Here is a 27,616-nt window from a genome sequence, read left to right on the forward strand (position 1 = left end):
TAATACCAATGTGTTTATATGGCATTAAATCAGCTCTATAACATTGTATTAAATCAAAGCGCTCAAAGCGCTGATGGTGGCTGCTAATCAATGTTTAAAATATTACAAAGAAAGTGACAACTGAGGAATTTTTAATATAAACTAGACAACATAAATTACATCGAAAATGTTTTACTATGAATAAATAATATAAGCTTTTTCTCTAAATCATTCAGCTTTTAAGATTTCTTTTTAAAGCTTTTGGGCAGTGTCTGTCATGAATTATTATACACACTGATTTAGTCCGTATCAGATAGCTGTGGTTTTCATGAGACTTTTGTGAAAGAAAACAACACAAACATGCACCACAGATGCACCTCAGAATGTCAGTTCTGCAGCTAGTGTATTTTAGAGGTGCATTAATTATCACTCCTTGGCAAAAATGCTGGACATTAATTTTTAAGTCAGACAAACTTACTACTTTAGTCAGACCGAGAAAAAAGTCGAAAATAAGTAACTGGCGAAACGAAACCGTTTTACTTTTTATACATATATTTGTAGAGACGCACCATGAGAAAACCAGCATAGTGCATTAGCGAACAGCAAGGATTCTGACCAGAGTGGTGTATGGATCGGCAGTTTGATTTGGGCCCATGCTGGTCACAAATGCACTATGTTGTTTTTCTCATGGTGCGACTCGAATGAATTTAGCTGAAGTGAGCAGAATCTGTCTTGAAACAATTCAATTTTTAAGTTGGTCAAATCTGTTATCCGACGACTTGCTACAGTCTGACACATTGCCTTTTCAAAAATGCGAGTATTAGTATCATCGCTGCGCCCACTTTCATGGGCTTACAAGTTGATGAAATCGTGATACAGTAGCACCACTTAATCAAAGCGAGCTTGAAACACTTCTCAGCTTGGGCGACCTGTGGGTTTCCACGTTGATAATTCGTGTTTTGTCAGACGAAATTATACCGAATACATGTGTATCTATGCATACATATAGTATCTTATATTGTACATATGCTGAAGGAAGATTATCCGTGAGGGAATATTATTTAGAAAACATACACGTCTTTGATTCTTACGGCAGGTCACATTGCAAACCATATCGAATGAATTTTAACTGAATGTTCTTTTATTTTTGTTCACTCTCGTATTGTAAGCATGTTTTAGTATATTTTGTTCTTGATATAACGATGAACTGTACATGTTCAAGTTATATCAATAAAGTACTGTTCTGTTCATAAATCGTCTCACTAAGTTTGCGCTAATTAGTGTTAATTGGCAGTATCAACGCCTGAGGAAATCCATATCACCGCTGATTATCGATTTCTATAAATTGCCTAATCAACATGCGGTCACATTTTTGCGTGCTTGAAACGAAAACGAGACAATGCAGTCGAAAATTCAGTAACATTCTTAGATCACTAGGGTTGCATTTATATAATATCTTACGATTTGATAGCTATGACGAAATTTAAGTTTGTTTTGACATATTTGAAAAGTATTACAACTTGCTGGAAAAGCTATCAGCAGTACAAACTGGTATTGTCTATGGACCGGAAAACTTTTCCGTTGAAATTCCATTTCTATTTTTAGCCGCGGATTATTGCTATCAGAACTATTGTTCTTTATGGTTAAAGGTCAGTAATTCAAATCCTTCTTTGTTTCATATAAAAAACGACAACTTCATGTCGTCTTTACGTATCTTTAGAGAACATCACTTTTTCCTGCACCAATTTTTCATGAAAGTTCTATCTCAAATTAACGAAAAAATGAAAAGAAAATAGGGGGTTGAATAGTTCCTAGTGAAATGCCAGTCAGTTGTGGTCTGCTACCCTAAAAATGGCGCATATTTGCTCTCCTCCGCGCAATAAACACCTACTTCCGGTTTCGATCTGCAAAACTTGCCGTGTGGGTTGTATGAACATGAAAACCGTCTCATTTCATGCAGAATGTATTCTAGTAGCGAAAAAGTGTGATTAAAGCGCTCGTTCTACACGAATTTGCGCAGAAAATGGGAAAATTAGGATCTATTTATTATGGACTTCTTTCGACTACACCACGGAAGCACATTTTCGACCGAATTACTGACCTTATTCCTATAAGAAATGTTTCTTATCAAATTTCACACCATTTTCATCTCTATTTCCAGAAAGATGTAATACCAAACATATTGCCAAGTTTCATTATGAAATTTCGAGATTTGGAGAAATATAGACATTTAATAAGCCATCCCCTACCCTTTACAGGGCATATATTTTGCCTTATGGGCCTTTTATTGTATATTTTGGTAAAAGTTTCATTTTTTTGCATCATTTTTCACTGGGATTCTGAAATATACTTCATTCCGTCATGAATAAGACCAGAAGGATGCATTTTTTGTGCATTTTCTGACACTTCTCCAGACAAAGTATTGGCTTTTAAATCCCAGAAATCGCTGCTGATAATGACGCATGTACATAAAATAAGGTCAAAATTCAAAATTTTCAAATTTCATTATATTTTGCATTGGAAACTCTTTTATATCATTTACAACCGATTATGGCTATAAAGACTAATACGATGTGTTTCGAGAATAGTCTTTTCAGCTCTTTAGGTTAAGGTCAGTAATTCAAATCCTTCTTTGTTTTCATAAAAAACGACAACTTCATGTCGTCTTACGTATCTTTAGAGAACATCACTTTGTCTGCACCAATTTTTCAGAAAGTTCTATCACAAATTAACGAAAAAAATGAAAAGAAAATAGGGGTTGAATAGTTCCTAGTGAATGCCAGTCAGTTGTGGTCTGCTACCCTAAAAATGGCGCATATTTGCTCTCCTCCGCGCAATAAACACCTACTTCCGGTTTCGATCTGCAAAACTTGCCGTGTGGGTTGTATGAACATGAAAACCGTCTCATTTCATGCAGAATGTATTCTAGTAGCGAAAAAGTGTGATTAAAGCGCTCGTTCTACACGAATTTGCGCAGAAAATGGGAAAATTAGGATCTATTTATTATGGACTTCTTTCGACTACACCACGGAAGCACATTTTCGACCGAATTACTGACCTTATTCCTTATCAAATAAAGCCTTAAATTTTGGAAGTTATACATGTGACACTGCGGTTAGGAAACATTTTTGAATTGTCAGTCTGGATTCCCAGGCTAGGTTTCTATATACATAAGCTACCTTTTTTCAACGTTATAAGCTACGTGACCTCTGGGGCAGTAGGCACTATGCAATAGCTAATCAATATCATCGCTCCAGTTCAGGTGACATGAGGTCATCGTTTATTCACGTGACCATAAATTTGCATATTTGTATTCATACACGTTGTTGTTTTAATTAAAACGTTTACCTCAGTTTGTATTGATTTTAGTCGCCGAATTTACATTAAAAATGGTATTAAGGCATATATTGTAGCTTTTCAAATTATGCACATTGTGTAGATAATTGTTTACCTAGAAAGCTTGGAACTATTTTTGGTTGTGTTGTTAGGATGGTCTTAAGAACTGACACGATTTTTCAAACGGAGTATTCTTTTTGACACTGGTGGCAGCTAGCAGCCACCAAAAACAAAACGCGATAACTGTGGCCTTTATTTACTAAAACCGGATTAACCCATAACAATGAAATCGGGAATCAAGTAGACATATTATATGGCAAATATCTTATATCGCACAACCAATGTAAGAAGCGGCGTGGTCTAGTGGTTAACACGTACGATTTGTAATCTTACGGTGCTGGTTCGAATACATGACGAGGTACATTTTTTATGTTTTTACCTGGAGAAGGAATACAGGTAACTTATACTGAGTACTTATTGACATTTTGCAGAGGATCTCATATTAGAATAGACATTGAATCTATTAACATTACAAAATGAATAAAAAAGACTCTTGCAAGGAAAATAAAACCAACGTTGTGATCGTTAAAGACATTATGAAGGTTAATAAAATGTTATGTTTAAGACATATCAGTAACACAGTTATAACGACTCGTGTGAGCATTTCATTACTGAGGTCAGTGGCTACAGACACTGCTAGCGAGCAGGATGAATACTCAAATACCGACAGTGCTTTTTAATGAACTTCTGTATACATATTTGTCATGACATGAAAAATAAACTTAAACAAATAAATAAAAAATAAAAAAAAGAAAGAAAAATAAATACAAAAGACGATATATAAATTACCTGCAAAAACGAATAAGTAACAATTACAAAGAAGGGCTCGAACATACACCATACAAAACATAAAAAGAATAGAAGACCGACACACTATCCACTAGACTACAAATCTGTTATGATATACCATAGAATACTACATTATACAAATTAACACCACTTATCGGATAATATACCTGCTTTACCTGTTTTTGGATTTTACCAAGTACCGTTAAGATAAAATTATCGCGATCCTAAGCACATTGTATTTGAATACCGGGAGCATATTTTTGAGAAATATAATAGACTTTAACGAATGGGCGTTGTTGATAACTGGCAGAATTGTGCAATATAACATAGACTGTGGCGAGGAAGTGCGTACTTCAGGAAAGATACGAGTTTTGACAGTTTAATCAGTGTTTTTTGTTTATGTAACCTTCTGCAGGAGGAAAAAAGTACATACGCACCGGTAAATTTAGAGAAAGTACCAATTTCCGCGAGTGAATAAACATTGTGTTGGTGAGACTTTAGCAATATTTGTGGACAAGTATAAGTGGATAGACATTGATATTTACATAACTAAGCTGAGCAAGGATACATCTCGTTCAGTTGATTGTTATAATGGCAAGTACAGCAAATACAATGACAGATAATAAGCTAACTGTGAGTACAGAAGCTGAGGAATATGTACAGTCCATAATGTCCTCTCAAAATTTAACAAAGGTTGATCATCAGACTGATGCGCAAGATTTGCAACGAAGTGTAGGGGGCACCCCTAACAGGAAACGAGCTAGGTCGGGACAGTTTGAATCTGATTGTGAAACGGAGACAGTGATTATTAAGAAGGTAAAAAAACCAGATGAGCGGGATGTGAATACTATGTGTGAGAACTTGCTTGCGTGCATGAAGTGTGAATTTGGAACTTTGAAAACTGAGTTAAATACATCCCTTGACAAAAGGTTTGAAGGGTTAGGTGAGGCAATTAAAACAGCAGTCCTTGCTGCAGTGAAAGAAGACATTGAAAACATCAGGACAGAGTTTAATAAGTGAGTTGATGGTCTCTCAAACAAAGTAGAGAAAAACCTAGAAGAAAAACTGACTAAATTGGTTAATGATCAGGTCAAGGAACAGGTTACTTAAGTTAAAAAATCAGTGGATAGTGAGATTTCAGAAAAGTTTGCAGCAGCCCCGGCTGTCATAGCAGATTCTTTATCTAACAATATATGCATTCGCAACCTAAAGCACGATAAGAAGGAAAAAAACAGACAATAATGTCACTATGAACAAAGTTAATAGTCTTATCCGCGATGGCTTGAAGATAAAAAGTATTAGAATCACCAAAGTGGAGCGTAAACAAAGCCAAAGTGATACTAAGCCAGGGATGGTAATAGCAACTGTGTCAAATTCGGACCAGAAAAAGGAAATTATGAACAAAAAGCGTGATTTGAAAAAATGTAAAAATTTTGAAAATGTTTATATAGAAGATGATCGCAGTCGAGAATCACACATTATTGAAAACAATATGAGAACCATTTTGAAAGAAGTCGGGGCAACAGACAAATTTGTTTTTTCTAACGGTCGATTTATCAGGAAGAATAACCAAGGAAACAATCGACATGGAACAAATAACAGTAGAAATCGAACAAACCACAATTAGGGGTGTATAACGTTTGGCGTATGGAACGTCGGTGGTTGGTCCCTAGTTGACCATGAAAACTTAAACTTTAGAAAAAGTGTCATTGAATCATTAAATTTGGACCTTTTTGCAATATGTGAAACATTTCTTAGGGACGATACTGATCTGAGTTTCTCTGACTACAAGTGGTTTGGTCACCATAGAGTTTTGACTAACAACAGGGCAAGGCGTGGCTCAAGTGGTGTGGGCATTTTCGTCAAAAATAGTATATTGAATACGTATGAAATTGAAGTTATTGACAAGAATATTGAAGATATTTTATGGGTGAAACTTTCATGTCGAGAGTCTGATGAAAGATTTTGTTTTTGTGTTTGTTATCTCCCCCCTGACAATTCTAGTCGACATATTGATGCTGAACAATTTTATGCGAACCTTATGAACCAAGTTTATATGTATCAAAATGAAGGTCGTGTTGTCATCTGTGGAGATTTAAACTCACGGATTGGTGAAGAGGCGGACTATATTGAGGGTGTAGATCTAATACCTCCTCGTATTGCTATAGATTCAACCGTGAACAAACATGGTGATCATCTGCTGGACTTTCTGACAGATACAAATTTTTGTGTAGTTAATTGTCGCAAAGGGAAGGATGACTTCACTTATATCTCCAACCGAGGCCGCTCCGTTGTCGATTACGTAATAGTACCACATGACCAACTTGCGTTTTGTAATGATTTTACTGTACTAACCGTCACTGAGGCTATCAATACGCTCGGTCTCCACGGGTTTGCAAAGTTACCAGACCATTCCATTTTAGTCTGTGAAATTTTTCAGCAGAATATTCAGCTAACTAGTGGAAAAGTGCCAAATTCTTGTAAAAAGTATGTGCTCAATGAGATTCCATATTCTTTCTTAAATTGTGAAGAATCTTTACAGGAAATCGCAAAATGTATTGAAAATATTGAAAATTCCCTCAGCGAAGAAGCTGATTTAAATAAAGCATACAGTGATTTTGTGTCATTACTTAAAAATGAAATGTCTAAAAAGTTAAGGGTGAAAAAAGTTTTCACAGGTAAAAATAGTAAATATAGAAAGAATGGCATACTGGAATGATGAGTTACAAAGTGTATGGTGTAAAGTGTGCGATTCTGAAAAAAAAAAATGGTTAAAATGTAGAATGCCTTGTGAAAAGAAAAGGTTGAAATCTGTGTTTGTTTCTATTAGAAAGCAGTTTGATGTTTTAAATAGGAAATTCAAAAGGGCATATCAACGCGAGGAGCAAGAACGCCTTGGAAACTCATTGATAGATAAAAACAATCCGCGGGACTTCTGGCGGAAGATAGGAAAGATTGGGATGGCCAACGAGCGTAAAATCAGAATTCCTCAGGAAGTGATAGACAGCGAAGGTCGTATTATTATGGACAAATCAGACGTTTTGAACAAATAGATGTCAGACTATAAAAATCTGTTTAATTGTAATAATACAAATGTATATGATGATGCGCATTTGCAGTATGTTGAAAATTGTTTAAATGGTAACAATATGTTTCCGAAACGTGACTGTTATACTTTAAATGAACCAGTCAATAGGGACGATGTTTATAAAGCGATATTTCATCTGAAACTTGGCAAAGCAATTGGCTTTGACGAGATTCCAGCTGAGGTTATCCGTAATGGAACATGCATCGACTTGCTGTTCAAAATTGTTAATTATGCTTTTGAAAATGGCATTGTGCCTAATGACTGGTCCAAAGGTATAATAAACCCTATTCCTAAGGGAAACACAAATCCACTTGATCCTTTAGAATACAGACCAATAACCTTTTTGTCTATTCCTTACAAAGTGTATGCACATATTTTGAACAAAAGACTTATGTCTTGGGTTGAAGAAAATAAAATATTATGTGAGGAACAGAATGGTTTCCGTAGTCAAAGAAGTTGCTTAGATCATGTATATTTGTTACATTCATTGCTGAATAACCGTAAATCAGTGAAAAAAAGAGTCTTTTGCCTGTTTTGTTGATGCACGAAAGGCGTTCGATACAGTGAACAGAAGTTGCTTATGGTATAAACTTATGCAAATTGGTATACACGGTAAATTTTTAAATGCAATACAGTCTCTTTATGCATCTGTATCATGTGCAGTACGTGTCAATAACGACTTAACAGACTGGTTTAATGTTAATGTTGGTGTAAAGCAGGGTTGTGTTCTTTCGCCGACAATGTTTTCTATATATATTAATGATCTGGCAGTAGAAATCAAGAATCTGAACTGTGGAATTAATGTTGACGACGTTATGATCTCAATCCTGCTCTATGCCGATGACATAGTATTGTTGGCTGAAAATGAAATTGATATGCAATGTATGCTTAACACTGTGCCTGCCTGGTGCCGTAAATGGAGGCTCACTGTAAATGAAAGCAAAACTAAAGTTGTGCATTTTAGACAACAGTCCAAAACTGTATCCAACTTTCAGTTCATGATGGGTGAACTTAATATAGGTACAGCATCTGAATATAAATATCTTGGTTTTTGGTTTAACGAACATTTAGACTTGGAAAAGTCTGTGAAGGAGGTTGCAAAATCTGCAAGCAGGGCTCTTGGAGCCATATATTTGAAATTCGTTAATGTTGGTGGTATGTCACACAATGTATATAAGAAGTTAGTTGAAACCGTTGTCGAGCCTGTTCTCTTCTACTGTGCGGGAGTTTGGGGTTATCGTAAGTTCTCATGTGTCGAGTCTGTGCTTAACAAGGCTAAGCGAATGTACCTAGGTGTAACGAAAAACGCCCCAAACCTTGCCGTTAGTGGAGATTTAGGCTGGGCATCTGTAGATACTAAACAGAAGATTGAAGTTGTACGCCTGTGGTGTCGGCTGAGAAATCTTCCAGAAGATAGACTAGTTAGACAAATGCATTTTCTGTATGTTAATAAACCAAAATCATGGAGAAACAGGCTCAAAAATGTTCAATGTATTAGGTATAAGTGATTTCACCATGGTCGATAAGCCTTGTAAGACTAGTTGTATTAAAAAAGCTAAAGATAAGTTGTTTAACAATGATATGACTTCTTGGAGTACTAATTTGCAAAGTCAGGGTACAGTTGAAAATGGTAAAAAACTTAGAACTTACAGAGTGTATAAGGCAGATTATTGTATTGAGAATTATGTATTGCTAAATTTGCACAGGGACCAACGCCGTGTTCTAGCTAAATTTAGGGCATGTAATCTACCACTTGCCATTGAAACTGGTCGCTACACCAAACCTAAAACTCCTGTAAATGAAAGACTTTGTAAATACTGTGATAATAGTTGTGTAGAAGATGAAACTCACTTCCTTGTTAATTGTGAATTTTATAGTGACCTTAGATACAACTTGTTTATGAAGGCACAATCACTGTTTCCTGATTTCAATGACCTAAACTCTGAAAGTAAATTGTAAAGCTCATGAATACTAGAGAGTTACAGTTTACCTTAGCAAATACTCTTTTATCAATGTGTAGAAGAAGAAAACATGCTAAAGTGTAGCAACACTTTGTTTTGAATTAAGATACATATAATTAGCTCGATTTTTTATGAAGAAAATGTTGAGCTATTGCACTCGCCCCAGCGTCGGTGCTGTCGCTGGTTAAAATTGTGATAAAGTCAAATATCTCTGTTACTATCATAGCTATTGACACTTTAAACTTAAAATAATTATTTATAAGCACAGTCTACACCATGAGAGACAACTTCAATAGCTCAGACTTGAATTTTGACAGATTAATGTCCCTTTTTAGCTTAGAATGTTTTTGGTTAAAAATTTTTCTGTTATTATTAAAGCTTTTGAGTTGAAACTTTAAATAGGTCCTTATTATCGCAGTTTACGCCAGGAGAAACAATCCACATAATTCTGTTTGAATTTTGACAGATCTATGCCCCTCTTTCACTTAGAATTTTTTGGTTATAGTTTTACTTAACGTACAATCTCTCTGTTGCTATTAAAGCTATTAATTAAAGCTTGCTGCACTTAGTATTGTGTTTTGCTCTCTGGTTATGTATGATGTTGACACCTTGCCCTTTTTGCGGGAAACGACGTCACGTCTTACACAGGATATGACGTGACGTTGTCTTAGTGACAGGACGTCAACATTATTCATTTCCTGTGATATAAATCATTACTTAGTCAGAAAAATATTTCCATATTCTTGAAAAAGGACAAGTGTCCGAAAATTCGAAATAAAGAGTAAAATATCAACACAGATTTGTACTATACTTCCCTTCGGAAGATTTACAGACATATTATAAAGTTGTAAGTTGTAAGTCCATTAATAACATAGCAGGGATAAAGAGTTTGAAAACTTTTAATTAATTAACTGTTGTAAATACACCAACGTTGCTTTTAGTAAGCGTTACTGCACTGTGATCCTTTATTTGTACGTTTTGGCCTTGTTGACTGTTCATTTTTATCATGCTCTAAACTATACATGCGTTGCTGTATTGTATTAGGCAGCATCAAAATAACGTAAGAGATGTGTAGAGGTTCGCCCTTGATGGAAGAAAGGATATAACATGATTGCTTTGTCTAAGTTGCGACAACATTTCCACCTGCCCTAGGTGCCCTTCTGCAATAATTTGAATGTAATTAGGAAAGTCAATGTTAAACTCAGTATATTGTAAATGCGGGGGTAATAAATGATTTGTGTTTTGCTGGGTGGAGGACGAATTATGTAAAACACACTTGGTGTTAAGGTCAAGTATGAATGAATATATTTATAAATACTCTTGTGTGTAAATAGCTGTGTCATTGCGGGGCTGAGGCAGATTGAGTGTTGGAAGTCAAGTTTGAATGAAGAAAGTCTATCAGTGATTTCAAACAGTTAAGAAGACTATTTAATATGTACATTTATGATGAATAAAATCTGTTGATTATATTTACCTCTGAACAAGTTATAATAGCTAAACAATACATGCAGATTGCACATAATCTAAAAATAATAGATAAAAAAGTTCCTCGTGCCTACATTGATTTGTAATGAATTTTCATCATTCTTTCATTCTAGGTACTGATTTCAAGCAGATTGATGACGTCATTTACGGATTCAGTCGCGGTAGCAAGACGAGATACATGTATATTGATTTTTTCCTATACTAAGAAATAATTTGGTATATGTATAGGTTATAGCTCATTTATTGACATTCTAATGCAATTAAGGTTGCCAAAACGGAGCGCAGAGTAGTGAAGGCAAAACAATGCATTAGAATGTCAATAAGTGTAGCCTTAACCAACTTATATAGTTTAAACGCCCCTTTTTCATGACATCAATCAGCGACATCTCCGTCTCAAGTAGACTAAACCACACAGGGAACCTTTCTTTGAAATTACCTAAAATCAGTAGAAAGATATATTTTATATTTTTTAATTTGCACATTTGTACATGGTGACTTTTTACAATATCTTATTAAAAACCCGTTTCTGTTTTATATTGCTAAGGTGTCTTTGAAAAAAAAATTGAATTTGAATTTCCCTGGTAGGTGCGGTTTAAATTTAATTGTTTGTACACAAAATCATGTGGATGTAATTATAAAAAAAACATAGTAGACGTAGTTTGTAGAACACAATATTATTCAATGAAAATATGTGTATAATACGCAGGATTAACTCATAATAACCTAACAGTTCTGTTTAAGCAACTACATGTATAACCATATTTGTATTGTTTATGTTAATGGCCAAAGGCAAATAACTTGCCGATTTGCTTAATAAAAAACTGAAAACTATAACTTAAAAAAAGACTCGGTGGACATTTATATATAGTAAGCGCATTCTGGTTTATTTTAGACTAGTAGAGGTAATTGATCTCCGGTTTGCATTTAAATTTAATGAACAATAGTCAATTTTGGATATAATATGCAAACAATAGCATCACTTTATATATGCTGTATTAAAATCGTGGAGATAGGCTAATACAAAGAGTGAAAGGTGCAGAAAGGTAAAACTTGAACTATGAAAGTACAGCTTGTATTTAAAAGAAGAAGAAAAAACAATTTGATATTTATATACTTGGTCCGTTCATTATATGGACACATTATTTCTTGTATGCAGTCCCTGTTTTGGCAGTTGCTCCGCCTCCCTGAATGTGGGAAATCCATAGTAGGCGGAACAATGGATACTCATTAAATTTGTACTACTTCATGATTCAATGGACCATATGTTTAGTTATGAAATAATACAAAAAAAGTTGGTTCTTTAGCTTGTCATTGGATAAAAAAGATGTTTGAACTATAAGTGACTATATTTCTCAATTATTTTCGAGTGGGATTACAAACGGCAGTGCATTATTATGTTTGGCCGTATTTATAACAGTTTGCCAAAACATACTGTGACAATTAAATTTATGTTTAATTTTATCTCCAGTAAAATAGCTTTAAGCTAAAAGACAATAGATATTTTTACGAGATTATTTCAAGTAGATTTGATAAGGTATGCTCTTTGCCGTGGGATATAGTTTGATAGTGCAAACATTAAACGAACCGTTACTAAATTACATATTGAGAGTCACCTTTTTTTGCTCCAAATAAATTTATTTCACCAATTCATTCAACTTAATTTAATGCTAGTTGGATATACAGAAAGTCTACAGAAAAAGAAATGGTTTAAAAGTTTCTCAATTTTAATGAGAGGCAGGAATCTATTTCATAACAAAAGAAACAGAATTGAAAAGTGCTAAGAAACGTTTTACGTATTTTGAAGTGAGATGAAGAAAATGCTTACAATGCTCGCAACTAAAACTTCTCGATTATGTGCTTTGATATCTGTTTCATTATTCATAATGTCTGTATGTTTAAATTTCATCCGAACGGGTATCAGAAACGATTTCCAAATGTTTAAATATACATATTATAATTCAAAAGGAATGTATCATCAAATTAACAACACTGATATTACCTTGATTCAGGACCATCATAAAAAGCTACACCTGGATAAAGAAAACAAAGTTGGGAACATTTATTCCGTGTTAAAAGCCAACAATAAACATGGTCGTCTGTTAAAGTTAACAAGGAGCACGTCTGCCAATATAAGCGATATCATGGGCCTTGTAAGTAAATGCATTATTATAAATAAATTATCGTTCGGGTCTGGGAAATACTTTTAGAAAATGAAGAACAAATCTTATTATTAAATACAATTTCATTTTTAGAAATTTGAATGTACCAGTAGCCCGCCTCGTAAATAGTTTAATACTTAATCAAATATAATTGACTCTTAGATTCCATATCTTTTGCTTTTCGGAAGTTGCGATTTTTTTACGATTCTAAGTACATTTTTACAAAGCTAGAGACCAGATACCGCCATTGTATGCACATATATCTATATTTACCATGGTAAATTTAGACATACTTCATAAGACAAAGTCAGTTTGATCATTTTAAATACATTTAGCGTGCGTGCGCGTGTGCGTGCCTAGAGCTGGTGTGTTTGTATACAAAGACAAATTAGACACAGGCCTAAACAAAGTTAAACAAATAAGCATCGTGACCAAAACATACATACCGAGGAACGCAGTGGGGCACTAGATTGGAATTGGCAGTGGCAAATACAAAACTGGGAAGCTTGAACTGTTTAGCTGCGCACATCTCAAGCATGTTTCAAAGTTACTGTAAATTGTAATTAAACGTAATTCCCGCCCGTATAAAAAGAAAATGTACCTAACTGTGCTGTGGAAAGGCACGGCAGCCTCGAGTGTTGGAACTGGGTCGAAAAATGATATTGAAGTTATGTTTGCATCTAACATTTTATGCTCTTTCCTTCCAGCCTCAAATCAAGTTTGATCCAAAGTACAAAAACCCATGCTTTCTAGGTGCCAAACCCAACCCACTATTCAACGACGACCGGTTACATTGCCTCCCATATTTCTACCTTATAGGTAAATACGTGTGTTTGTAACATATGTCTTTAATGTCACAGGTAAATGCAAGTAATAATGTACTTCATCAACTGGTTATCAATTTTTGCCAGCTTATATAATCATAGAAATGAGCCGCACCATGTGAAAACCAACAAAGTGCGTTTGCGACCAGCATGGATCCAGACCAGCCTGCGCATCCGCGCATTCTGGTCAGGATCCATACTGTTCGCTAACCGTTTCTCTAATTGCAATAGGCTTTGAAAGCTAACCACATGGATCCTGACCAGACTGCGCGGATGCGCAGGCTAGTCTAGATCCATGCTGGTCGCAAACGCACTATGTTGGTTTTCCCATGGCGCGACTCAAATATTTGTCTAATATTGTACCATGTTTTTCTCGAATTTTAATTTGTTTCATGCAATACGTTATAGTAAAATTAAAACACTTATGCTTTTGAAAACTTTGAAAAAAAAAATATAAATTTGTTTTCATCACTTAGAACTACATCAGTCGAACATTTGAAACTCCAAAGTTTATTCTTTACAGACGTGCAAAAGCAACTGAATATTGAAGTAATGCGGTATTTATCAAAATATTTTGTGTTGATACCAGACTACATTATCAGCCCGCCCGCTTAGCTCAGTAGGTAGAGCGTCGGTCTACGGATCGCGGGGTCGTGAGTTCGATCCTCGGGCGGGGCGTATGTTCTCCGTGACTACTTGATAAACGACATTGTGTCTGAAATCATTAGTCCTCCACCTCTGATTCATGTGGGGAAGTTGGCAGTTACTTGCGGAGAACAGGTTTGTACTGGTACAGAATCCAGGAACACTGGTTAGGTTAACTGCCCGCCGTTACATGACTGAAATACTGTTGAAAAACGGCGTTAAACCCAAAACAAACAAACAAACATTATCAGACACTATTTGTCTCTCTAGGTGTGAAGAAAAGTGGTACGTCGGACTTATTCAAGAGAATTTCAGCACATCCAGAATTTCGAGATCCTGACTTTAAAGAAGCCCAATGGTTTCCTAGGACTCGATTTGGATTTGGCATTAGATCATACAAAAGGAAGCCATTTTTTAAAGGTAGATATGTGATTTATTGAAATAACAGTCGACATATAAGGGTAGATACAACGTCATGGAAACTTTGATAAAATATATAGTTACATGATGGAAAACAAATTATGTGTCAAAAGAAGTACACATAAATGAGAAGCATTTTGCGCCCAACCTAAGAGTAGGAAATCTTGCAAGAGCTGGCGTCACTTGTATAAATACACATGGAAGATCTGCAAACGATTGTAAAAAAGAGCGAATGAAGTTGTTACTTTTTTGAATGGTGGCAGCTTCCCATTTGCTTGCTTGTAACATAGAGAATAACAAGCTACTGTCTTTTAATATCAATGTTATCAGGTCGAGGTTGATATGAGCTGGAAGGGGTGAGGGAACTGAACTGAAACATCTAAACGAAACAATATGACAGCCATCTTCGATACAACTTGGACAATGTTTATTGACTTTCTGATATTCTTATATAAAAAAACCAATAAGATAGACTCATACCTGCGTAAAAATCAAAAAATCATCCTTTTGAATAAATCAGAACATGCTTTATTTCCACAATTCGGGCACTACATCACATACAGCCCCAATCTGACTAAAGTACATCTCCTATTACGCTACGCATAGGATCTGAAAACGACCTATTCATTGCCTCGTTCTGACGGCCCTTTCACTAGCCAATCAGAGCCTAGCTTACAACATCTTGCAAATCTACCTCTAGCATTGACTTTTGATATTTACAATTCTTATGTCGTAATGTATCAGATAGCCGGTTAGCTCAGTCGGTAGGCCACTTGCTTTGTAAGCGAGGGGTCCCGGGTTCGAGTCCTGGAATAACTGCAAATTTTTCTTACTCTTTGACAATCGAACAAGTCGCCTGATTGGATAACATAAAAATAGCAATAATGGAAATCCAAAATATACAGAAGACGAATGTGAATGGGTCGTTCTCAGATCTTCGTTTAGAAGATCAAGTACTTTAGTCAGATTGATACAGCCCAAGCTGACAAGCACTGAAATTTTCACTTCCGGCTCCAGACTCGGTCACAAAGAATTTAAAGATTTTAAAATCACTAAATTTACACCGTTCCGAGAATTATAATTAAAACAAACACGTGTTTCTACTTGATAAAAATAGATCCCTTCTATTACACAGGCACTGGTCCAGTGTATATTTTTTTTGTTTAATATAATTTTTTTCACACAAATATACTTTATATATGTTAGTCAAAAGAAAAAAATCGATGACAAAAAATCCGGTCATAGTATCATTTACATTGAAAAGGTGAATCATGCGAGCGTAACGCTATGGGAAGCTACTCGGCAAACTTGTGGAACGTTTCAAAATCGGAGTTTATACACTTGCAGTCACTACCTGCATGATCGCACCTTTGAAACATTTAAAGCCTTCCATAAATGCTAAACTGACCCCATAAATTGCTTTGAAAAACACAGTACAAGTCTCTACGAGCGAAATATTTCAGTTATCCCCGGTGATTTCATTCCGGATAGCGGACGTGTTCCTGGTTTTTATCACTTCGTTTGGCAGCTGGAATCGCCGGGGATATTTGAAATATTTCGCTCCTAGAGACTTGTATGTTCTGTGTATTTCAAAGCAATTTATGGGGTCAGTTTAGTATTTATGGATAGATTAAAATGTGTCGAAGGTGCAATCATGCAGGTAGCGACTGCAAGAGTATAAACTCCGATTTTGAAATGTTCCACAAGTTTGCCGAGTAGCTTCCCATAGCGTTACGCTCGCATAGTTCACCTTTTCAATGTATATGACACTATTACCGGATTTTTGCCATCGACTTTTTTTTTCATTTGACTAACATGTTTGTTTGAAAAAAAATTATATTAAACAAAAAAATGTACACTGGACCCCTGCCTGTGTTCTATTAGGCATAAATCAAAAATAAGAATAGTGTCAAGTTCCAAGAATCGATCCATGTATGATGATGTAAACATTGTGATGTCATGATGAACGTTACACAATGGCGTTATTCAAGTACTAGGTACTGTCTGTGTGTTGAAAGTGGAGATAGGCGTAGTTAAATTTTTAGTTGAGATTAGATGATCTGTTTAGAAGAAAAAAAAACACGCAAAACTAAAACTGGACTCTGTAATAAAATTCAATCTGGAAGGAAACTGATGTAAAAACTAGTCCGTCAATATGGAAGGAGCTTCATTTTGATATCAGGTCAATGACCTGATAGATCTATCAGAAATATCAGGCAAGTGGTATCAGGCACTTTGCAGAGTAGTTGCATGATAAAATGGAAGAACATCGTCATGTTCGTAAGTTCGACATGATTAACAAAGAACAGGAGTCAGATTACAGCACGACTGAACACAATATGAACACACTTATATTTCAGAAACTCTTGGAAAAGGCATTGACAATCGCAGCATAAAGTTCTACTTCACCTTGTATCGCCGTGCTGCAGCCAGGATACAAAAATGTGTGTCCAACCACATGAAAGGCGGAACTTACCATAACTGTATAACAGGTAGTATACAGTAGCACGTCTAGCCATAGCCTGGGATTCAGGCGTTGATATTTTTTGCTTTGTCATAACATACGCGCTTTTTCATATACATGAGCAAGTTGCTGTTACTGGCTCGTTTAGTTTCCGATGGTATCGATTTGCAGAACAGAAACACATGGAAAATCGACAGACTGGAACCCAGGCTAGTCTAGCCTTATCAAATACAGCAATTTCGCAATATAACAAATACGTTTATCTAGTTGTACCGCATCAAATACCGCAAAATTCGCAACAAATACGTTTATCTAGTTTTTGTCTTACCGCATCAAATACCGCAAGTTCGCAACAAATACGTTTAGCTAGTTTTTGTCTTACCACATAAAATACTTAAAATTCGCAACAAATACGTTCAGCTGGTTTTTGTCTTGCCACAAAATACCTAAAATTCGCAATAAATACGTTTAGCTTGTTTTTGTTTTACCACATAAATTACCTAAAATTCGCAACAAATACGTTCAGCTAGTTTTTATCTTACCGCATCAAATACAGCAATTTCGCAATATAACAAATACGTTTATCTAGTTTTACCGCATCAAATACCGCAAATTCGTAACAAATACGTTTATCTAGTTTTTGTCTTACCGCATCAAATACCGAAAATTCGCAAAAATACATTTAGCTAGTTTTTGTCTTACCGCATCAAATACCGCAAGTTCGCAACAAATACGTTTATCTAGTTTTTGTCTTACCGCATCAAATACCGCAAGTTCGCAACAAGTACGTTTAGCTAGTTTTTGTCTTACCACATAAAATACTTAAAATTCGCAACAGATACGTTTAGCTAGTTTTTGTCTTACCGCATCAAATACCGCAAGTTTTGTCTTGCCACATAAAATACCTAAAATCCGCAACAAACACGTTTAGCTTGTTTTTGTTTTACCACATAAAATACCTAAAATTCGCAACAAATACGTTCAGCTAGTTTTTATCTTGCCACATAAAATACCTAAAATTCGCAACAAATACGTTCAGCTAGTTTTTGTCTTACCACATAAAATACCTAAAATTCGCAACAAATACGTTCAGCTAGTTTTTAGGCTGGCGATATTTCCGCCAGACTATTATAACCATAAATCGAGATTCCACAAAGTTCAACAAAAGGTCAAAGGTGCTTTATACATAATTTATTTTAGGTCGATTGTGAAGCAAGTTCTACAACTTATATTAATCACTCTCGACACCTCATTCCTGATGGAATCCATCGCCACGAGGGTATGAGAGAAGAGGCCAGTTTCCCTTTAAATGCTGAGCGCCAAGCAAGGGAGCTACTGGTACCATTTTTCACGTCTTTGGTATGACGCGGCCGGGGATCGAACCCACAACCTCCCACTCTCGAAGCGGACGCTCTACTACTAGGCTATTGAGGCGATGCTGAGACTGACAACACAAAATATTATTTCATGCGCAATTCAAGTAGTTTGCCACGTTTATCAGTTTTGCCATAGAGTTGTATAAAGATTGTTGTTTCAATAAATCTATTTGCTTTAACATGTTATAATAATGTTTTATTTTTCTAACGGTATATACTTGAAAGATAATATTAGAAAATATTACATAATGATCGTAAATTAATTCTCCCCTAGAAATGAAATGTCTGTATGAATGGAACTTTTTCGTAACTCAACACTGTCGACCGTTTCGTTATGGATTATGACCCTAGTCCGCAAACAGCCAGTTAAACAAACGCTGGTTCCGAGAAACAATTATCGATATGAGTTATACTGGGCATTATTCGACGACCTGACATAACATGGAAAATAAGAAATATGAAATGTCAGTTAAAATGAACTTAAAGTGATGAGTTATGTCAGGTCTCATATTTAGGGCTAAAGTTATAAGAATCTATTCTTTCAGATCATTCGCTATAGGAACTACGGGATGTAATCGTTAAGTGGAATTGCCACAGTAACGTAAAAAGAAACAAATGACCACTTTCACGAGTTATGTATTTTTTTTTTTTTTTTTTTTTTTTGGCTATTTCTATACTAAATTCATTTTAGAAACATTCTGGCGAATGCTGAAAGATATATTATAAAAAGTGCTTTGTCACCATTTTGTTTAAAGGGTGGGGGCGTAGATGTAAGCGATTTTTGTTTAAACACACGTTTTCAGTTGTATTTCAGGTTATATTAAGATAGTGGACCCGTAACGGTAATGTTTAATAAATGCATTAATTGATACAATCCTGAAGTTAACATTGTTTCGCACTGTGTTGCATCTTTAAACGACTTTTATCGTGTCGTTGTTGTTTGATTGTTTTTCTTCATTTGTTAATCTTGTATAAATTATGTTTTTTCCTCCAGCTGAAACAGAGACAAATTTCAAAGTGATAGCCAATGAAACCTTAAAGTATTGCGTAACAATTGTAAAACACAAAATAAAATTGTCGATAACAATTTTTCTTGGGAGCCTCCAGTAAAAGAATTTAATCGGGCAGAAATTAAGCTCCAACCCATAAGAATTATAGCCTTGCCCTCTGCATTCAAAAAGAACCATAGGGCAGAAGTAAAACCTATCTACATTTCTTCCAAACTTTGTAAACTAAAGAATAAACGCAAAATCAAGAACTTTTACAAAATGTAACAAAGTATTTTCAAAGATGTCTAAACATTCACCCTTCAGGTTAAATTCATTTTAAACAGCAAGGAATGGCTAATCTAATGAAAAAAATCCGCTTTTTGTACGACAAATCAATGGTAATAAGTATTGAAAAAAAACAACAGTTTATCTTACTTGAAAAAAGAAGTATAATGAACAAAGTTTGGTCCTAGTGGGGCTTGAACCTACGCCTTCCTGAAAATTTAGTGAAAGTAGTCTTATGGTAGGAATGGAATACTCTTCAAAAAAAAGGAGGTACACTATAACGGGTCCGTCAATTTTCCTAATCATCGTATTAGGGAAGGAACAGGACTAGACCATAATCATTAACAGTCCTGTTTGTAGCGGGTTTCCCTCATACCGACAAGAAAATCGCTGATCAGTGTTCATACATTCATACATGATGTGTTTGTGTCTGTGGGGTGGGGGTGGGGGGCTTTGCATATCGAAGTATTGATGTTGTGTTTGTTGTTTTTATACTTTATCTGATATTATGTCCCTTAATGTTCATAATTACTTCTTTATAAACATATATAAACGTTTATGGCACGCCAATTGACCAATGATAACGTGAACCCAGGTTCATGGTCGAAAAACTAGAATTAACAACCGATAAAGTAGGTTTTTCGAACGTAAAACCAAGTTTTTCGAATACTTACCCATAAATTATTTTCGAGCGAAACATAAGATAACGGGCGATGACCATAGTTTACGCCCGTGAACCCAGGTTTAAACTAGTTTTTTTTTATGAATTATGATTTTCGGTCGTTAATCTAAGTTCACAAGCGTGAACCTATGTTTACGGGCGTAATCCAGGGTTCACGAGAGTAAACCATAGTTTACGAACGTGAACATATGTTAACGATCGAGAACTTAAGTTTACGACCGTAAAAATGGGTTTACGACCGTAGACATAGGTTCACGCTCGTGAACATAGGATTACGACCAAAAATCATAGTTTTGTTCGAGAAACCAATTTTACTGAACGTAAACCTAGTTCATGGTCGTGAACATAGGTTCACGCCCGTAAACAATGGTTCGCGGTAATCCAATAATCCAATAATTACATTCTTGGTCGAATACTAACATATATTTTTGAGCGGAAACATTGGACAACAGGCGTAAACCATAGTTTACGCTCTTGAACCCATGTTTACGTCCGATAAATTAGGTTTCACGATTGAACTTTAACTCGGGTTTACAAACGTGGACCTATGCTTACGAGTGTGAACTCTGGTTTACCACGTTATCCTTTGTTTTCGCTCGAAAGAATAGGTTTACATGCTTTTAAGTTTGAAAAACCTAGTTTATCCATTGTTAATCCTAGTTTTCGACTGTGAACCTGGGTTCATGTAATTATTGGACGATTTCTATACATGTCACGTCTGTAAACTATGGTTCAAGATCATAGACCTAGGCTCACGTTCGTATACAGGGGTTCAAGATTCGTAAACGCAGGTTCACACCCGAAATTCATGGTTCATTTTTTAATCCTAATATATCACCGTTAAACCATTCTTTACATTTGATAAACTACGTTTCTCGAATAAACTATGAATTTCGTTCTTTATCCTATGTGGTTTGATTGGATAACGTTCTCGGAACCTGACTTTTTTGTAAGATATTAATTTTTTGTGGTTTCAGATTCCAAAGTGAGCATTATGTGCCGTTTGTCTCACTAATTATGTTATCCCCAATGAAGCAAATACAATGTATTTTTTCACCATCTATCCTTACACTACCTTCACAAGTTAATCAAGATGGTCCATCACATCAATACCCTATGCTCGCCTTAGTTTGATATGGAAAACACATAAAGCTAAGATTTTGCAAATTCCCGCACAGATTTCATCCAGTGTTTTGTGGTAGCCAGCCTTTCTGTACTTTCAGTACTTTGATTGTCTTACCGCATCAAGTAACGCAAATTCGCAACACATTTTTACGTTCAGCTAGTTTTTGTCTTACCCCACACGTCTAACCGTATCATAACAATTACATTCAGCTAGTTTTCAGACTGAGATTACCGCGCTGTTTCATACAGCGTATTTATACCATACCGTACTTACGCAAGGGAAAATAATATATTACATAACGATTATGCCAGCAGTCATACCGGTCGAACATAACTTGCATCATTATTAATTTCACGATTTCTGTTTGGTAGCTGATGCAACTCCTGCAAATCTTCATATACATACCGGTTGGGATTTGTTGCCTGGCAACGAGGGATTGACGGAACCACGTTACACAACTTTTCATTACATCAAACATTTAACACCCAATGCGAAGATTATTATTATATTCAGAGATCCTGTTACAAGGTAAGCACCCGTTTTCGCCAATAAACATATCTTCGTCATTCAAAATCTAACTAAATCTGTAAAACGTTGTTATTCAAAATTCTTTGAAGACATAAAAGATGAATTGATTGGCGTTGGGAAGTAATTTTAGCGGCACTGATGGAGTACTGGTAGTTATATCTAACATGGTAAGAACCTTGGGAATTTTTATCTTGCTACTTTGTAAATATGTTGTGTTGTCTTTGCAATGCACAATCTTTTCAGCAGAATGGATGAAAATATTCCCAACCGCCAATTAGTGAGTCTTTTCACTGATATTATGGTTTTGAAAATATATTTATTTATTTTAGGCTCTTTTCTGACTTCTTACACGAAATGAAAATTAGAGGACGCCTTCATTCATCTTCGAAAATGATAGCAAAGATGTTTCACAAACAAACCTTAGCGCTGATGGATGCGTATGAAACATGTTTCAAGCGTTTCTCAATGAGACGATGTCTCTATAATGAAACACTTCCGAAACAACTACAAAAGGTAACATAATAACAGCTTCTCTAGTGTTTCTTAGTTATTTTTCTTATAATTGTTTTGAGAAAACGGGCTTGTTTATTTCTTTGGTCAGACATGAAGCCGCTTTTTTAAAAACATGATTGCACTTGCACAAGATGCTATATTAAGATCTTTAAATGTACTCACAGTGAATTAAATTAAAAGTTTAAAACAAAGATTTAACCAGAATGAGCACGATGGGAGGAAATTAACAAAAAACGTATTATAGTAATATCTATTCAAACAGTAAACAATCGACCACTTGTGAATAGCTTATGATTTCATTCACATTGAAGCGTGAAGCTGGGCACATTTCCCTAGCTTTGAAACAACAATAATCGAATGCAAGACGTGTCCATAGCTATTTTTCTAATTCAATATATACTAAAATAATGAACACCAGCGTACCAGTACGCCATTGTATGTTGGATTATTTAGAACATATCGGTTTACATTGACGTGCGCGCGGCTTGAGCAGAACATTTTGTTGTGTCGTGCTGGCGTGAACGCCAACTTGCCACAACAGAATTTTGTAAGTTTTAGGTCGTTTTGGCGCGTGCGTCAGGATACTATTATCGCGCAACACAACATTGAAGACAAAAATGTTGCTTATTTCGCTTTGTTCCGTTGCCGCACTTTGTTGCGTTGGCGCACGTGCAAAGCCGACACAACTTCTGAAATAGTTCTATAATGTTAATTTTGACCAGGAACCTAAAATCACTCCATCTGCTCAAAAAGTACAGATTTTTTTCAGTGGTGTGAATTTAGTCACAGTTTTCTGGCGAAAAAGAAAAAAAAAAAGACAGCACTCGAATACACATAATGAAACTACTGCATACATGATCTTGAATTCTAGCATTTTGGACAAGTGAAAATTTTCTAGATTTTATCGCGGCTAAAATATTTAGCAATGCAGTATGAGCCTCGTAGAAAAACTTTTAAGCATTGCTGGAAAAAATGCTCGGACCAGACGGGTGTTCGCTGTATATCATTGTCAAGTTATTACCGTGCAGTCTATTTAAAATCTTAACGATATTCTTATACAACAATGTATATCAGTGTCAAGTCATCACTCTACCTGTAATACATAATAAAATGTTGAATTTGAATTTCAGAAAAGTATAATATTGGCCGAGAGTTTCCGTGCTGGATTTTATGCTTTCTATATGCAAGAGCTTTTGTCTGTGTTTAGAAAGGATCAGATATTGACTGTACACATGGGACAATACCTGACTAGAACTAAACAAACTCTTGCAAACACTTTCAAATTCCTCAATATGAGTAAGTATGGATTTCATACTCAACACTTAAAAGATGAAACATATTTTATACTTTTAAAAGCATTATAAATTTTACGAAATTGCATGTTATATGCGACAGGGTAAAATTTACTTTTTATACTAATAAAGGTATTTTCTAGCATGAAACTTTGTAGTCTGAAGACTCATTTGGCTATTTTTCTGAGTCATATTTTTGTTTTGTCTGCCCTGCTCGGCAAAGTAGGGGAGACCGGGGATAGTTGTTACATGGGGTAGGTTGTTACATTGCAAATATTGAAGTGATGACGCATCATATAAAGTCACAGATTATGCGTGTTTGTTAGTTTTAAAAGTCGCCATCTTTTACGGATGCGTTATTTAACTTGGTGACAGTTATTTGAAAAATAAAACAAAAAGCTAGATTTTGGGCCACGTAAGTAAATTTTCGAGTTTTTCATATATTTTTGGTTCATGTGCACACTTGAAATATATATAAAACTTTAAAAATGTTGTTGGACTAAGCAAGGAATTGTGCTAAATATCGTAAAATCTCAAGAGGTTACATGCTTTTTCTGAGTTGTCTACCTTAGATATTGTTACGTGTTGTGGGGTCGGGGCACGTTGGTACATACTACAAGTTGACCCCAATGAGAAGATTCACAAGAGAATCTTTATTTGAGACTGGAGCAACCGTATTAGACGTTCCTGTTTGAGACAAGGGAAACCAGAACACTACTTTTGTTATAGTAAATGCCCGATTGAACCAGGAAGCTGCATATGGGGATGGACATTGTTGGCTCTATGCTGTAGTTACATTGAATAGCAGAGATGACAACTACCCCATGCGCATACTACTGAAAATGAAGTGAAATGACCATGCCAGTTACTATATAGATTTTTCAAATGGCCAAAATGTAACTGACGATATTAAGCGCTGTATACCTTACATTGTCGACTTTGTGTAGCTGCCTTGGCACCTCTGCCATCTTAAACCATAAGAGCTCCTCTGGCGATACAAACATTATTGCAATTTGTCTATGAAGAAGTCGTATTCAGTGGAGAGAGAGAGAGAGAGAGAGAGAGAGAGAGAGAGAGAGAGAGAGAGAGAGAGAGAGATATATATATATATATATATATATATATATATATATATATATATATATATATCTTGTCCTGATTGGTGTGAATAGAAATGAACATTACAGTGGCGTCAGTAAAATCTAATAGTGCACTAAGAGCAGCGAACAACTACAACAGGCCTGCGTTTTCTCCAGATAAGAAATGCCAATTTAGAATGACTGCTGGATGGCGAAAGAATGTAAAAGAGCTCTTCTGACAGATACGCCCGAAAAGAGTGCTAACATAGTAAAATAAGAATTCACCATGAAACTGTGGAAAATTTGTTAAAAATGAACAAAACAAGTGCTCAAAACTAAAGAACAGAAAGCAACAAAACAAAAAAAAAATGTAAACAGATGTAAACGTCCTATTTGTCATCATTGTGGATATGATGGAGAAATGGAAGAGATGTTTTGATTTAACCATACTGTATTGCCTATATACATGCAAATAGATACAAAAAAGTACAAGAAGCAGTTTCAGTAGGCTAAATAGTAGGGGCCTATAGCATTATTCAGGCTTGCATTAATGCTGAAAAAATAGAGTATGGACCTGTACGGTTTGAAATTCGCAAGGTTTTGTTTAACTTCCAAGGCTCTATGGAATGATTCATTTGTGAAATGAAAATGCTGTGTTATACATGTTATAAACAGATTGGAAAGCATTGTATGTTTACTGTTGTGTTGTGTTTACTGTTGTGTTGTAAAAATGTAAATTCTTTGTAAAATTGCTTATTGTAACAATTTGCCCCAGACGCTGTAACAATTTACCCCAACGGTGGGGTAAGTTGTTACATTTCACCAACATGATACAACTATCTTTATCGGATAGAAATATTCTTCGTTTTAGAATTAATAGCGCAAATTTGAAAATTGCAATGAATGAGCTTTACAAAGATTATAAGCTGGACAAAATCGGTTAAATAATTCATCCCATACAATACAAAATATGAAAAATGTAACAACTATCCCCGGTCTCCCCTAAGAGAAAATTCAAACATCTTGTAAACAGAATTGTCGACATGAAGGTTTACCCAGTCTAGTTCTTTCACTTCCTCGTCAAATATTGAGGTGAGTAGAGACAACTTTGTGAAAGAGATTGTGCTAGACAGATCATTTATTTCCCATAGCACTCATGTGGGGAAGTTGTTTTACAAGCCGATAGTTATATATGGATCTGGAATAGGAAGTGTGATCTTCTTATATCTGAAATATTGATTGAAAATGGAGTAATATCAAAAAATGAAAATGAAATAAAATGAGACATCATATTTCAATTAATGAGGCATTATAAGGAAAGATAGAAAAGGTCATATAATTTTTATGACTATTAAATATGTAAGGAATCAATATTGATACAAAACAAAGTTTCATGTGTAGGAGGCCCAACTATATTTTATATACATGTATCTTTGAATCATATGTTCAAAAATATCATGTTTTCGGTAATGATAACTACAAATCTCACCTTTATTTTATAATATTTAGTTAGTAACGTTTGCTTTCTATTGCAGGTCCATTATCTTCAAGAAAAATGTCGGACATTTTGAAGCTAACAGTAGCTAATACGGCAAAGTCTGACGCTACCATGTACAAGAAGACAAAAGACTTGCTATACACATTCTATAAACCTTATAATAAAAAGATGGCCTCACTTATGGGAGACAGTCGATACCTATTTCCACAAGGTTAAAAAAGTCATACAAGTATTAAATGATTTTTTTTCTATCGACGTCAGTATATAAACGCGTTTACGATTTGGACAAAGTAGCTGACAGCTACTCAAGCATGAAACTTTTTTGCACTTACTCCGAAATTCAGTCAAGTTATCCATGTAAAAATTAAAAAGCTTAATACAGTAGTATGCCTATGATATTTCGATAGTGATTGGCGTCAGTTTCCTATTTGTCTAGAAGAATTTACCAGGGACGTTGCAGTTATATACAACGGTTTAATTGCTTTTATGTTGTTCATTGTTTGATATACGTGAGAGACTGGGGTGCCGCTGAGGATCCGTGAACCTTACAGTGAGCATATATGTAACATTTAATTGCTTTATGTTATTCATTGTGTGGAATAAGCAAGAAACGATGGGTATTGCTGAGGATCCGTGAACCTTGCAGTGGGGTTATATTGCTTTGTTGTTTATTGTGTGGAATAAGTAAAAGACGATGACTGCCACTGAGGATCCGTGAGCCATGCAGTGAGGTTATATATAACTTTTAATTGCTTTATGGTGGTCATTGTGTGGAATGAGTAAAAGACGATGACTACTGCAGAGGATCCGTTTCGTTGAAACAATTTTTGTCGAGCCCGCTTGCGGAGGCGTGCGTCAGTGTGTGCGTCCGTCCGTCTGGATTTGTTTGTCTGGACCATAACTTTGACATACAACTCCAGGTTCCTATCTCAAAGGTCAAGGTCACAGTTGGAGGTCAAAGGTCATGTCAGATCTTGTCCGGATCATAACTTTGCACATGCATTGAGGAATCTTGTTTATATTTGGCATGAATGTTAA

General features: G+C 35.4%; 1 protein-coding gene across 2 annotated transcripts; it reads left to right on the top strand.

Moving 5' to 3' along the window:
* The first annotated feature begins 9,906 nt into the window (after positions 1–9,906).
* On the top strand, positions 9,907–27,221 carry LOC123537654 (carbohydrate sulfotransferase 15-like). 2 transcript variants are annotated; one of them, XM_045321490.2, is made up of 10 exons: positions 9,907–10,060; positions 10,812–10,878; positions 12,708–12,848; positions 13,565–13,676; positions 14,597–14,746; positions 17,107–17,238; positions 22,040–22,196; positions 22,526–22,709; positions 23,840–24,005; positions 26,616–27,221. In XM_045321490.2, exons 3-10 carry the CDS (start codon positions 12,840–12,842, stop codon positions 26,792–26,794), a joined length of 1,089 nt encoding a protein of 362 aa, XP_045177425.2. In that variant the 5' UTR covers positions 9,907–10,060; positions 10,812–10,878; positions 12,708–12,839; the 3' UTR covers positions 26,795–27,221. The 2 variants fall into 2 exon arrangements, with proteins under 2 accessions (XP_045177425.2, XP_045177424.2); XM_045321489.2 differs by having other exon boundaries at positions 9,912–10,067.
* Positions 27,222–27,616: the final 395 nt, after the last annotated feature.

This window comes from Mercenaria mercenaria, chromosome 17, assembly GCF_021730395.1.
Source record: "Mercenaria mercenaria strain notata chromosome 17, MADL_Memer_1, whole genome shotgun sequence".
NCBI lineage: Eukaryota > Metazoa > Mollusca > Bivalvia > Venerida > Veneridae > Mercenaria > Mercenaria mercenaria.